This window comes from Diceros bicornis, chromosome 28 (genome assembly GCF_020826845.1).
Source record: "Diceros bicornis minor isolate mBicDic1 chromosome 28, mDicBic1.mat.cur, whole genome shotgun sequence".
Classification (NCBI taxonomy): domain Eukaryota; kingdom Metazoa; phylum Chordata; class Mammalia; order Perissodactyla; family Rhinocerotidae; genus Diceros; species Diceros bicornis.
In genome coordinates, this window is record NC_080767.1 from 41,628,273 (window position 1) to 41,642,775 (window position 14,503).

A 14,503-nucleotide genomic window follows, 5' to 3' on the forward strand; every position below is an offset into this window, starting at 1 on the left:
CATGCACTACACAAACAGTTACCTCGAACAATGCACTCTGAATAGCTTCCGCCCATTGTCCTGTGTGCTCAGCAACACCTGTTTCCCTCCCTGGGGTCACACACAGGCTGCCTTCCCCAGTGTCCCTGGTGGTCAGGCAGGGCCGCAGTACAGGGCTGGCCAAAGGAAAATGGGTGAGAGAACAGGAGGCACAGCACCACCAGGCCTGATCCCTGTTCTGCTCGCGTTGGCTGGAGTGAAGATGACGCTCAGAAGAGCCACTTGTGGAAGGAGGCAGACACACACTGGAGGAGTTGAGGGTCCTGGAGTCCCTGCTGGGAGGAGAGGGGCCGGCTGGGAGCACCCATGTTGGACTATTATGACTACTACATGTGAAGTCACAGAGATTTCAGGTTTTACCTATTTCAGTCTGATTAACTATGAATAATACACTCTGCTTATATTTGCTTTGTAGTGCACATTGCTTTCTCAAATTATATCACATCATATCATATTATTATTAACGATTTGTGTCTACTTGTTCATTTCCTGTCGTCCCTCAACAGAACAGGTGCCAAGAATGCAGGGACCTGTCTGCTGTGTTTCCCACTGTGTCAGGGGGCACAGCCCAGTGCCTGGCACATCGCAGATGCTTATTCAACATCTCTCTTCTCTCTTACTTGGGAAGCCAGTAGAATTGGAAGCCGAGTCCCCTGTGTATTGGCCCAGAGAATGCTTATAGAGTTTCAACAGTCACAGAATTATGAAATTCTGGAGCAAGGATAGCCCCCCAGGTGCAAGGCAGCCGATGGCAGGGCTTTAATTTTTGGTCATCGTCCCTGAGTCGATCCTTCCCTTACCGTGTGCACGACCTGTCAGCTCTAGCGGGGAACCTCCCCAGGGGAGCTGGGAATGTCTGATGCCTGTGCAAGGGTAGACAGGTAAGGGTTGTGCGGTGGGAGAGCACTGGACCAGGAGCCTGAGCACGGCTGTCTAAGCCCCTCACCTTGGGGGTGGGGACCTGCACCAGGAGCAAGAGTGAGAAGGAGGATGGAAGGGAGGCAGGGGGCAAGGGCGTGGGCATTCTATGGACCTCTGGGGAGCCCAGCTCTAAGCCTGCTCATCACTAACAGGCTGCATGGCCCCCAGGCAGCCTCCTTCCTTCCCTGGGCCTCAGTTTCCCCATTGCTAACAGGAAATGCCCTCAAAGGCACAGCTGTGAACAGTACCTGAATCTTGCGATGTGCGTTTGTTTTTCCTTCATGGTGTTTTATGCCTACATTGTATTTCCTTTCTTGCACAGAGAATATTACTCAGCATGTGACTATATTTTAAATTAATTCAAATGTAATTTGTTCATTTATTAAAATTACAACTTGAAAAGTCCAGGGCTTCCTTAAGCCTTTATGTTTGGTGCATAACCTTATTCTATACATAACAGGGAAGTTTTAGTCACTCCCTTTATAAGGGGCCTATGATGCTTGGTCCATTCACCGACTTACTTCATTTAACAGCTTTAAACATTTTAATTGCATTTACAAAATGAATATATTCAACTTTGTGTTTTAGCTTTTCAGTTGTCTATCTTTAACAAAATTTCTGAGTATAAGCTAGATTTTAGAAATCTTATAATATAAACATAAAACTGTGATGAACCTAGGGGTCTCTGAACTGCTCCAAAACTATAAATGTTATTGCACAAAAATGAGGTTCTCTTGCCTAATGTGCATTAAAAAAGCCGATTATTACGGCATCAGCTTTTGGGAAAAGAAATCAGGTTTTTTGAGAGATTGGTCTGCAAGGAGACAGGGCCATGTGCTCCCAGATCCGTCTGCCAGATCCAAGGCTTGGGGCACAATTTGTGGGATGAAGGGAGGAGCAGTCCGAAGTGTGGAGATAGATGATTGGAGGTGAGGAGAATGAGGTCATTGAGGTCATGGATAATCTTCACAAGCGCAGTCAAGCTCCACGCCTCTTCGTAGGATGCATGTTCACAAAATGGCGGCATTACCATGACTGAGGGTGGAGTTTTTAGCTCTTTGACATCAAAAAGATCACTTATCTGGCATTTGCACAGGCCCAGCTGATGGGCTGGTGGTCTCAACCAGCCTGAACTGGACAAGGGGTCTCAGCTCCTGAAAAACCACTCTTAATTACTCTGTTGATAAGATGGAGTCAGTGAACTGATCCCAGAGGGCCCGTGTTTACACAAACACAGCAAGATTTCCACGTAAAATCACTAACTCATTCCACTACTCAAGTTCATGTTTTTAATTGGATTATTAGGTTGTTGCTCTAATAGGCCAAATTCTCATAAATATTGCCCATACTCACAATGCCAAATTGACATAGATTTCTTTGTGCTGAGATAGTGATACTGTCAATTTTAGTATCTCTACCTGTCCACGCTCAGTGGGAAGCTCCCACCCTCATACCGTAGAAGGCCAATCCCTGCTCACACAGTTCAGACTGCTAAGGACCACGGGATCCAGGCAGGATGTGGTGGCTTCCAGCCTCAGCTCTGAGGGGTCCCGCGTGTGTTTGCCTGCCCCCAACTTTGAGAGAAGGCCCACAAGGGAGGCCACATCCCTGGGTTCCACACATGCCTAGGGATCCTGCCTCTCCCAGCCCACTTCACCCCATGATGGGGTGTGGCCCCTCCCCGGGTCATGAGAAGTTCAAGTTGAGGGTAGCAGAACACACCACCCTGAGATATGCCGCGTTGGTATATTGACTGTTGTGAGCTTAGGCACTTGGAAAACAGCAGATGCAGGAAGAAGCTTCCTTTGAACTCCCTCATCTGCCTAAAGACTGATCCTCTGAAATGAGCTCAGGTATCATCCTCTCCCAGGAGTTTCATGAACCAGAAGACCAACTCGTCACAGGAGAAGAGTCTAGAAGTCCACACCACACCCAGACACACTGTCACCAACTATCACACCTCCATCTGTTCTTCCAAGGCCCAGCCACCCCTCCTAAAGCCATGTCCTCTCCCATAAGCCTGCACCCTCCCCTTCCCCTATCAAGATGGTATTTAGTCCTGAATTCTGAGCCTCCACGGGGAGTCACTCATTTCCCCTGGCGTCTCCCATGTGTGCACGAGGTTGGCGTGTTCATACACTTCTTTGTTTCTCTCTTGTTAATCCATCTCACGGTACAAGGGTCTCAGCTCAGAACTCTGCGGGCAGAGGGAGGATTATTTCCTCCCCTGTAAGGTAAAGGCCTTTGAACAGCTGTGTTTTTGGCCCACACTGCTCATGGACACTGAAATGTCTCCCAGGGAACCTAGACTCTCACGTGATGGTGTCTGACTCGGGGTCGTGATTCTAACACCATACTTGTACAGGGGCTGCAGGCAGGAGGGTTTGGGGGCACAGACCTGCCACCTCTGTCTCTGCCTGGACTCGACCCAGGGTGAGAGCTTGCTTTAGGATTCAGCTCTTCTCTAAGATGTGGAAAAACATTGAGAAGGCTTATTCAGCCTCCTCCCTTCCTGGGGTGGGAATCAAATGGCTCCTGGGGACGATTTAATGCCGTCTCCTCCTACACTCTGCGCCACCCCAGCCTAAAGCCGCTGCAGCCTCATTCCCAGTGTGCTCTCTTTGCGGTTCTGGCTGGACTGGCCCTTGTCAACAGGTCAGGGCACCACCCCGTCTGTGATGCTCCTGGTCTGGCGGCCCCCACTCCTCTCCCACTGTGGGTGCACGGCGGTCAGAGGCCAAGCCCCTGCACACCGGCCCGGGGAAATCTCCACCTGCAGACACTCTGTTCTCCTCTCCCCACCTCTCTAACCATCCTAGACCAACCTCCCCTGGGGAAGGTTCTAAAGTTCTGTAGACTTGAAGCTCATTAAACGCAAATGAATCCCTCAGGTGGTTCTGCGAAGGCTGCCGTCCTGGGAAGGCCTCAGGGTGTTGTCCAGGCAGAGCTGGGTAATGAGGGGCGTGGCTGGGCTTTACCTAAAGACACAAGCACGCAGGCTGGCCCTTCCCCACGCAGGGCCTTGGGGAGCCTTTCGCTGGGAACAAAGTGTCCTTGCTGAGGGGAATTGAGGCCCATTACAGAGGAAGCATCTGAGTAGGACGCTCTTTAAGCAGGATGTGGGGCCCTGGAAAAGAACATTCTCTGAGGCAGTCTCCACCTCCAGTGGGTGCCACAAGCCTGAAGGAGGAAGTGACCGTCCCCACTGGGGATGGGAAATAGAGCCAGAGGTTACAGTGGGCGGCCGCAGCCCTATAAGAGCGGAGGAGCCCCTTCGGCGACAAAGCCCAGAGCAATGGAGGGGAGCAGAGCGGCCGCGGCCACAGAGCTCACTGTCCTGGCCGTGGCCATCCTGTGCATGGTGGCCTTGATTGCCAACAACTGTCCCGGTGAGTCAGACGCCAGGCGTGTAGGACCTGACAACTATCAGGTCTGAAGGCTGACAGCCTCTGCTCACTGACCACTTATAGTACCAGGCCCCGTGCTGAACCCTGCGCAATCGTCCTTTTGTTGTGGCGTGTTTCAGCATCCTTTTTCAAAAGCAGAGACTGAAGCAAAGGAAATCCATGCAACCTAACCCAGAGGGTGTGGGCCTTACTCCGAAATCAGACTGGCTAGGCCCAAACCCTGACCTGGACTGTCTGCAGGGGGACCTCAGACTCCTCTGGGCCCAGGGTCCCTGTGGAGGGCACTCATCAGAGTCCCTTCCACAGGTTGTGCGCGGAGGCAGAGGGCATGGAGGGTGCCGCCCGGGTCAGATTTCGCGCCGTTGTCTCTGGTTCTGGGAGACGGCCAGAGACCTCACACCCAGCGCTGTAGGACCTTTGGTCTGGGGTCTGTCAGGCCCTAGGGACAGGCAGTTCCCACGGTGTCCCTGAGGTGGTACAGCTAGGTGACATTGTCACCACGGGCTCTGGACCTCCTTCCCTTGCCCAGCGGCTCTCACCTGTGGCTCCACCCCACCCCACCCCACCCCACCCTGGGGGAAGGTTCTGGCTTCTTGACCTCACTGGAGGGTGTTGACCTAATCCAGGAATAGGCGCAGCTTCCGAGGGTCTTAGTGGGCACTACGGTTATAGCACGGTTAAGGCGGGACCGGGAAAAATCACCTATACTACCTTACTGCAGAGAAAGGCCTGGAATGAGCGAGGAAGGAAACATACACACACGGGCCTCTTCGCTGGTAACATAGATGAGTTACTATTCTTTCCTAAATGTGTCTTACTTTCTAACTTGTCTAAAGTTTCCAAGTATTCTTTGTTAATGAGCAAAATTTAAGCAAATTAAAAAAATGAAATCTGCGTCGGTTCTGACCAGTGAGGACCGGGTGAGGATGGACCAACGTACCAAAGACGGGCAGGTGCCCCTGTCCCCAGCGAGGCATCGCTTTGTTCCATATATTCTAAGTTGTCTCTCAGGAGGATGTTTTAGTTTTATAAAAAGCACAATTAAAATATTTTTTCAAAAAGTAAATAAATCCCTGGTTCCAGGTCGGCCGGAGCTCGCTCTGTGTCCTTGGGTCAAACACGTCCCCTCTCCAGGGGACCTACAGGGACCCCTTCCAGCTCAGGAATCCCTGGGTCACAGGCCCAAGGTCTGAGGGTGAAAATGCTATGTTGACCTCAATTCCCCACATTTCTTATAAATATTTATTGGTATTATTTATTGGAAGTACCCACTTTTATGAAGCTCTTCTTAAATGCCGTGAATTACACTAAGATTTGTTAAATTTGCATCATCTGGTCTAATCCTCTCCACAGCCTACTCCTGTCCCTCTTGGCAGCCCAGGGGACAGAAGCCCAGAGGGGTGGAGTGACTTGCCCGGGGACACACAGCACTGAGGGGCTGGGTTCCCCTCGGGCAGGGCGGACTCCGAGGCCAGGGCTCTGCCCTGCGTCACCTCCCCACCTGACCAGCACCCAGCAGAGGTGGGAGAGCCTCGCTGCCAGGCTGACCCTCCAGCTGAGGCAGGTGACGCTGGCCATGGCCATCTGCCCAGGCCCGAGGTCACTGCGGGGCAGATGCCCTCAGATCGGGCAGCCTGTCGCCGGCTCTGTGGGGCCCTCAGGCCCAGGACGAGCGCCCTGACTGGCACTTTGTGCTTCTCCGCAGAGGTGGAAACAGTGGGTGTGGAGGGCTCCGACAAGCTCACCATTCTCTGGGGCTGCCCGGGGATGCCCGGGGCCATGGGGCCCAAGGGAGAGACAGGCGCCACTGGAGGGAGAGGTACGTGCTCCAGGATGGGGGGGCATTGAGTTCTTGCTCTTCTCAAATGAGACCCCAAGTTGGGCAACACCCCCCGCGGTTCCCAGGTCGGGAGCTTGGGTCTCGTCCCTGCTCGGAGCCAGCGCCAGAAGCCGACCGCCCAGGCCCAGCGGGGCTTCTGAAATTCCCATAGAGGGAGCTGGTCTCTTAATTACCCAATGAGCTCTCAGTGTGTGTATTTTGGCAGAAAATGTGGTTTCTAGCCCAGACCTGCCCCTGATATGTGGACACCAGCAAGAATGGACTTCTGTGTCCCTCTGTAGTCTCCCCTGAACTCTGAGGCTGAAAGTCCCCGGGGATCGACTTCCAATGGGGACGCTGTGGCCATGGAAAATAGGAAAGGTTCCCCGGTCCTCCCATGAAGGGAGGGCTGGGACTCGAACCCCTGGTTCTCTGGGAGGCACTCCTGGTCTCCAGGTCCTGGCTTCTACCCTGGTCCAAGGTCCCCTTCCTTCTGGTTCCTGAGGGTCCGACCCAGGGTTGCCACCTCAACAAGACCACCAGAGGCAGTGATTCCCAAGGCGGGTTTTCAGGTCCCTGGGTCTGGGAGTCTTGCTCAATGATGTGTGATGGGATTTGCAGGAGAACAAGGCCCCTCCGGAGCTCCCGGGAAGACAGGACCACCTGGGTACAAAGGTGACAGCCTGATGACGCATGAAGACCCCTAAGCAGGACCGCCAGACCTGGCCGCGGGAAAAGAGGGGAGGGCGCTTCTGGGCTGTCATATGTGTCATTTCTAAGACGCCAACTCCGGCCCCAAACAGGACACGCACCTCAACCTGGGCCTGGGTCTGTGGGCAGAGAGCCCAAGTTGCCCAGGGCGGGAACTCCCACCACAACCCAGCACTGATTTCTGAAGAATCTTGGCCATCAGAGCAGGGGTCGCTCTACCCCTTTACCTGCCCCCCGCCTCTGACCTCACTCCAGCCAAGGGAGGAGTTTGGGGACAGGATGAGTCCTTCTCTGGCTGACCGGGCATTCTGGGCCTGAGCCGTGTCATGTCCCTGTGGGGGGCTGTGCTGACCCCTCTCTCTCTCTCCAGGAGACCAAGGGGAGAAGGGCACTCGCGGAGAGAAAGGTGAGCCCATTCTGCTGGCCCAGGGTGACTCGACCGACATTGTCCAGAAGGCGAGGTTCCAGTGCTTGGAGCATCGGCTGTGGGGGTGGGAGGCCAGTTCCCTCCTCTAAGGTGGAGGTGGCCTGGGGGTTGTGGGATGGGGGTCCACACACCCCTCCAAGCCGGTCCCAGCCCCATCTCTCCTGCCTGGGCCTCAGACCCCTGAGCAGGACCCTGTCCTGCCCGCTCCTGAATTCTGCTCCTGCAGTTGTTGTAAATATGAGGCAATGTTTAAAAATCTAAGGTCAGCCAGAAGTGGCAGGCAGTATTAGCAAAAGCTCTGTTCAGAGATGTAAATACATAATATATATGTAAATATAAATATGTGTATGAATATTATATATTTATTGGCTTATATATAATTTATAAAATATTTTCTGGTATATTTCCTTGCAAAATATTCAGAAAAATCAGAGAACCGTGCACCAAGAAATGCAGCCCTCCGAATCATCCCTTATTTAACCTGAGAATATTTACACTCCAAAACCCCAGGTTCAATTGCACACCGTGTCTAAATATGTAAAATGCTCGTATGACGTCCAGACCCCAAATAGCAGCCCCCCTTAATCCCACGTCCACCAACAGAGACAGGCTGTTCTGGACCCTGCAGAGGAGGCCCCCTCTTTTTGGCACAGGGCAGCCAGAGAAGTGGGCGATTAATAAAAACCTAGTGACTCAGTTTCCCCCAGGAGCACAGGAGGGGCCACAGTCACCCCAGGCAGCCAGGGTCAGGGTGGCTTTTCTGGAGGGTAACCATGATCATCCTGGAAAGAGCTAGAAAGTGCTCTATTTTCTGCTCTGTGTTGGGGGACAAGAGGTTGTACTTCCCGCCTCCAATGCCTGTCTGTCTGTCTATCCCTCTTCAGGAGAGCCTTGGGAACCTGAGAATTGTCAAACAGGTGGGTGACGGGCCCCGCCCCTTACGCCAGCCTGGCCCTGACCTACTGGGAGCACTGGTCTGGAGCCCGGCTGAACCCAGGCCCCCATGCAGGCCAGCAGACCAGAGGCTCTGCCTGTCCCTTCCTCTGCAGTAGCCAATTGCACAGGCCAGTGGTCAGCCTGGCCACCTGTCACCTCCCTTAAGAAGGACCAGGAATGACATTCCTAGTTTCATGCCGTGGAAATATCAGAGTGAACCCCAAAGACCCAGTGGTCTCCCACCCCCGCAGGGACTAAGGTGGGGGCAGCCCAGCCAGGTGGCCTGGGCTTGGCCATCACAACTGGGTGGCCTTGGGGGGCTACAGCTCTGTCCCGGGCCTCAGAGTCCTCCGCCCATACAGATGCCCACTGTCCCTGCTTCTCCCTCCCCGCTCCCTCCCACTGCCCCCACCCTGCCCGGGGATCCCTGTCCTGGCACCCATTTCCCGGGTTCCACCCCCAGGACCTCGGAACTGCAAGGAGCTGCTCACCAGCGGGCACTCTCTGAGTGGCTGGCACACCACCTACCTGCCCGACTGCCGGCCCCTGACTGTGCTGTGTGACATGCACACGGACGGCGAGGGGTGGACCGTGAGTGTCGGGGTCTCAGAAATGGCCGTGTGTCCTTGGGCGGAGGTGGGAATCTCACAGACCAGGTTCTACACCTGGCAGGAGAATTCTCTCTCTGTGGCCTTCGTGAAATTATCTATGCCCCTCAGTCCCAGGCTGACCCCTGCCTTTCACTGAGGACGGGGAGAATCAGAAATGTTGGTGGGGTGGTGAAGCCACGTGGGAAGGAGTCCAGGCCGTGGGGTGAGGCCGAGAGGGAGCCCACTACTCTCCAGCTGTGTGGCTTTGGGCTTGTCGCCTACCCTCTCTGAGCCTCCACCTCCTCCTTCGTCACATGTGGGCACCCTTCTGACAGCCCCTGGAGTCTGCGATGAGGCCCACATGGCCATGCGGTGGCAGTGGGCCCGTGATGCTCTGTGAACTACAAATGGTCTCCCACGTATGGCTGAGGAGCCCCTGTGCTGCCCCGGTCTCCTGAGCCCTCTCATGCTCCTCAGGTTTTCCAGCGGAGGAGCGATGGCTCCGTGGACTTCTTCCGGGACTGGGCCGCGTACAAGCAGGGCTTCGGCAGCCAGCTGGGGGAGTTCTGGCTGGGGAACGACAACATCCACGCCCTGACTGCCCAGGGTAGGGCCAACGCCGGGGGCTCTGGTGGTCTCGGGGCCCTGAAATCCACACGCCCTGACCTCAGACTTGGGCCACCTGGAACAGAAGACCCTGCCGCTCTACCCCCAGGCGGTTAACTCTGAGAGCAGGAAGTGTTACTGTGCCAGCCTGGGAGACGCGTGCCTTGCCGTCATCTCTCAGAACATGGGGGTCGGAGAACTTGATGGACTGTGGGGAGAAGACTTCTTCCAACCATGGGCTCCTGGCAGCTTAGAACGCCAGACAGGAGGGACAGAGAGGCCATCGGGGTTCGGGCCCCACCCCGAGCGCTAATTCCACGTCCCACTATTTCTCCTTCCCTAAAGCCGCCAGCTCGGGGAAGAGAGTCTTGTCTCACACCCTGGTCCTCTGTCCACCCAAGCAGGCCAACTCTGCACGGGTCTGGAGTGAGGATGGCATCTTTACTTTCCGGCTTACCTGCCCAGAGTGTCAGCTTGTCGCTGATCCTGGGGAGACTGCAAAATTGTCCATCTTTCCTCTTCCCCAGAACCACATGACCCTCTCCTAAGACATCCACTCAAGTGTGCACAGACCCTACCCAGAAAAAGGAAAGACAAAGCAGTTCCCACACTGGGCTGTGAGTGAGGTCCAGGAAAATGTGTATTGTTGAAGCAGCGTACTGTTGCCTTCCGTCAGGTGAACATGAGCAGGGGGCTTCAGGTGCAGCAGAAGGGCCCATGGGACACGGGTTTCCACAGTCCCAATATAATCAAGGACTTCCTATATGAACTTGAGGAAACTTCCCTTTGAATGCCAAGTTCAGACATCACCTAAAAACTGACCCAAATTCCTACCTGCGATGCCTGGAGGCAGAGGGTCCCTTCTGCTGGCAGCTTAAAATCTTTCCCCAACAGGAACCAGTGAGCTCCGGGTAGACCTTGTGGACTTTCAGGGCAACCACCAATTTGCCAAGTACCAGTCATTCAAGATAGCGAACGAGACAGAGAAGTACAAGCTGATCCTGGGAGATTTTGTCACGGGCAACGCAGGTGAGAGTCTGCATGGGGCAGAGTGGCCTGGGCTCCAGAGCCGGATTGGGGAAGCAGAGAGAACCTGCCTGGTCTTCTGGCTCTGTCTCCCCTGAGTGACCCTGGGCTGGGGGCCTCTTGTCTCTGAGCCCCGGCCTCTCCATCTGTAAACACAGACACGAATATCTGCATCTCTGTGTAGCATGGGGACCAGGAACATAATCAGTCACCGCTCACAGGGCCGTGTCTGCAGAACAGTGAGCTGTCTGTGAGTGGGGCCTGGGGTTCCTGATCCTCATCCCTGCTGACACCTGGAATAGGACGGTCACTTCACACAGGGCCTCAGAGCCCTGTTCCCAAACTGTGTTCCATGGAACACGAGCCCTGTGGGATGTTCTTTGCCAAAGGGACTTTTTGGTCACATGATTTGGAGAAGCTTTTCCTATAGAGCATCCTCTTGGGAACCCCCAGTGTTCACTGAAGGTGCTGAGAACTGTTATAGCATGAGCCTGTTTACCTGTTGACCCCAGAGCTGCAGAGAGCATGGCACCCCCGGGGATCAGATAACGGGGGTCTCCGAGTGTGTGCACCCCTTCGACACACCTGACCTCACTTGAGCCTTCCCAGGGAGGCACAGGACAGGGCCCACCGTCCCCATACTGAAGGTGGCAAAGCTGAGGCTCACGGGGGGAAACTGCAGGAGCCAGAGGTGAGCTTCATGCCCAGGACTGAAGATGGAGCAGGGGCCCCCGGATGAGGACCATGCTGTCCCCACCGGGGACACCAGGGCCACCCGGGGATGGAGGAAGAAGCCCAGAGGAGAGGAGCAGGCTAGGGGCAGGGAGGGACTTCAGGGGAGGGAACGGGTCCTGACAGTCTTGGGGGAGCCGGGAGGAGACAGGTGATGGCTGGAGGAGGAGGCCATGCGCTGTGGGGAAGGGGTGCTGGCCCAGGAGCAGGTCATAGACCTTTGGCTCCCTCTCCCCGCCACGCCCAGGCAGGCTCTCCATCCCCAGAGCCCAGCTGCCTCTCTCAAGTGTGGGGGCCCCTAACTAGGAGCAGGAGGCAGGAGCAGGGCAGGGCCTCCTGATGGCAGGGCCTTTTCTGGCACCAACACCACCCTGTTTCCTCCCGGGCAGGAGATTCTCTGACAGCCCACAAGGATCGGTTCTTCTCCACTAAAGACCAAGACAACGACCTGACTTCTTCAAACTGTGCAGAGCTGTACAAGGGGGCCTGGTGGTACAATAGTTGTCACTCATCCAACCTGAACGGCCGCTACCTCCCCAACCAGAGCACCGACCAAAGTATCACCTGGAGTTCCGGGAAAGGCTCTTATAGCTACAAGGTGTCGGAGATGAAGGTGCGGCCCACCTAGCCCTGGCAGCCGCCCTGGAGCCTCTCTGATCAGGTCCTTCCACACGCCATGGCGGGAGGGAGATCTCGGGCCCGAGCCCTCACCAGGAAGGGAACCGGGCCTCTGGATCACTGTCCTCAGTGAATGGAAGGGCTTCATCCTGGTCCCTGGCCGGGAGCCTCTCAGCTTTGTGCCTGTGACTGACTTCACCTTCTCTCCCATCTGGGAGGATAAGAGTGACTGTCACGCTACGTCTTGCCAGCAACCCATATTCTCAACAAAGACATTTACTTACTCGATAGGAAGACATGGGATGCCGTGTCATTTGCATTGCTCTGATCCCTGGTCATGTCCCTATGTCTGTTCATCTGTCCACACTTCCCCGTGACTTGGCACTGCAGGTGCCCATTTGGCTGAGGAAGTTTCTGATGGTCTCAGACAGGAGTCAGCAGAGCAGGGCCCGTGGGGCCTGTGTGCCAATAAAGTTTTATTGCTTCCCTCTCATCTGTGGCTGCTTTCTGTTATCCTTAGCAATTTTCAAGCTGCAGGCAGAGCAGAGGAGGAGACAGAGATTGTATGATCACAAGGCCTAAGATCTTTACTAGTCAGCCCTTTAAGAAAGTGCCTGCTGACCCCTGGCTCAGAGATGAAGTGGCCTGTCCAGGTCCTTGCTTCTCGGCCCCAGCTCTCCCCACTAATGCACACTGCCCAGGCTCCTGGGTTTCCGGGGCCTCACTCGACACATCCTCAGACATCTTACAAAGGGTGATCGCACGCCTGTGACACCTGCACCAGAAATAAAACTAAAATGAAACAAGGCGGTGGGGGTGGCTGCTCTGAGCTCCCCAGGAGAGGGGAAAGTCTCCGCTTCGCTGCAAGTGTCCAGTGCGTAGCTGCCCCCAGCAGAGCCAGCACAGACGTGGAGAGGGAGAGACGCCCTTGTGCCAGGCAGGCCATCTCTGAGAGGTGAAAGCGGCCTTAGCTTGGGAACTTGTGTCCGCTGAGGAGGGTACCTAGCACTCTCGCCCTGCTGCCCCCCACCTGCCCCGAGAGGCCCCAGCATCCTCAGCCTGGTCTGCCTGTCCTGTCTGGGCATTGGCCAGTCCCCCAACCCCCTTATGACTGTTCTGGCTGTGTTGTCTACTTGGAGAGAATCTAGAAGGGTCTAAGGTGGCTACTATCTTCCTTGCCCCTCAAAGGTCCCTTAGATGGGTCTTAGCTGGTCTAAGAACCATGCAAAATCACGGAGAACGTGGCCTGTCCGGGGTTTTTCTGGGAGAGCGTCCACGGTTTTCTCTCCTTTCCTGGGGGTGCTGCAGCCTGAGGAGCAGGAACCACTGCTTGCGGCCTTGCGCTCCCTGACCCCATCTCCACTCTTGCTCCTCATGCTGGATCTGAGGCCTGAGATGAGCCAGTGCAGGAACGAGAGCCACAGCCCCAAGGAGAGTCCACAGGAGGGAGGGAGCGGCCCTTCCTTCGTCTTGGACCTGAGCCTGGGGGGCCACATCCACTCACCCACTGGCCCTGATTGGTCCCCAGAGCAGAAACCATCAAACTGTAAAATGCGATTTTACAGTTTATTATTTTAGCAATTTTATGGTCTATTATTAAACGAAGGGCAGCACTGCTATAAAATTATACCCAATCATCTCTCTTTTCTCATGGACCTGGTTCCTTAATATTTTGGCAGGATAACAAATAATCGATGGTGCTGACTCGGCTGTGGTACATGAAATGTAACTCATCACACTCGGTCCTGTGTCCTGATGCTCCATCCTTCAGGGCAGCAAAGAACTCACCGACACCCCCGGATGTGGCCTGGAGTTGAGAACTCTTCTATGTGCCCTCCCCCCCAATTTTGCATATTTCATCTCTATTTTACAGGGATGAAACCTCCAGTGGCAAAGAAAATGCCCACCTCACATGGCTGGAAAGGGAGGCACTGGGAATTTCACCCTGTGTCTTGACCTTTCAGTCCTAGAAATGGGGCTCTCCTGGAAACAATCCTCTCTCCTGGAAGTCATAATTTTGAAGATATAATTAATGTTGTGAAATTAAATCTTGAGAAATTCTTCTTGAGAAAAAACAACTTCTTCAGAGCCATGTCATTATTGCGGAAGGCAAAAATAAAACTATTGAACACAGAAATATTTTTAGCCTGGCAAGCCAGAAATTTTTTTAAGTGTTGTTTTTAAAATCTGCTTAATTGAGAGATGGGCTGAGAGCTAAACAATAATTTTTATAAATATTTAATTTGAGACTTGCTGTAATTTATTTATAAACACTCTCTTGCTTTAGGACTTGATAAGATTAAAGAAAAAAGTACTTATAAAAATGCAGTCAAAGAGATTTGGGAGAGAAAGGGGACTTGTGTTATTAACCTAATGTAATAATAAATTTATTTGCATTACGTATGCATATGCATTGTGTCAACTCAAAAAGCAAATTTGCCTCTCATTTTATCCTCAAAATGAGTTTATTTAAGAATAGTCAAAAGAATTGCAATTCCAGATGTGCATGCTATGGCAAACCAGAGGCAAATCCAGCAAACAAAGGAGAGCACTGCTTTTATAGAGAAGAAAGGGGGAGGGGGAGGGGCTGCTCTAAAGAAAAGTCCATTGGGAGAGACACAGATCAGGGCGGTGACTGATTCTCATTGGCTGAACTGTGGTATTTCTGATT

The 14,503-nt window shown here is 53.9% G+C and overlaps 1 protein-coding gene across 1 annotated transcript; it reads left to right on the forward strand.

Moving 5' to 3' along the window:
- Positions 1-4,255: 4,255 nt before the first annotated feature.
- On the forward strand, positions 4,256-11,842 carry LOC131393626 (ficolin-2-like). The gene is made up of 9 exons (XM_058524689.1): positions 4,256-4,349; positions 6,073-6,186; positions 6,808-6,861; positions 7,268-7,303; positions 8,209-8,241; positions 8,724-8,851; positions 9,328-9,457; positions 10,351-10,485; positions 11,604-11,842. The coding sequence occupies exons 1-9, from the start codon at positions 4,256-4,258 to the stop codon at positions 11,840-11,842; spliced, it is 963 nt and encodes a 320-aa protein (XP_058380672.1).
- The last annotated feature ends 2,661 nt before the right edge of the window (positions 11,843-14,503 follow it).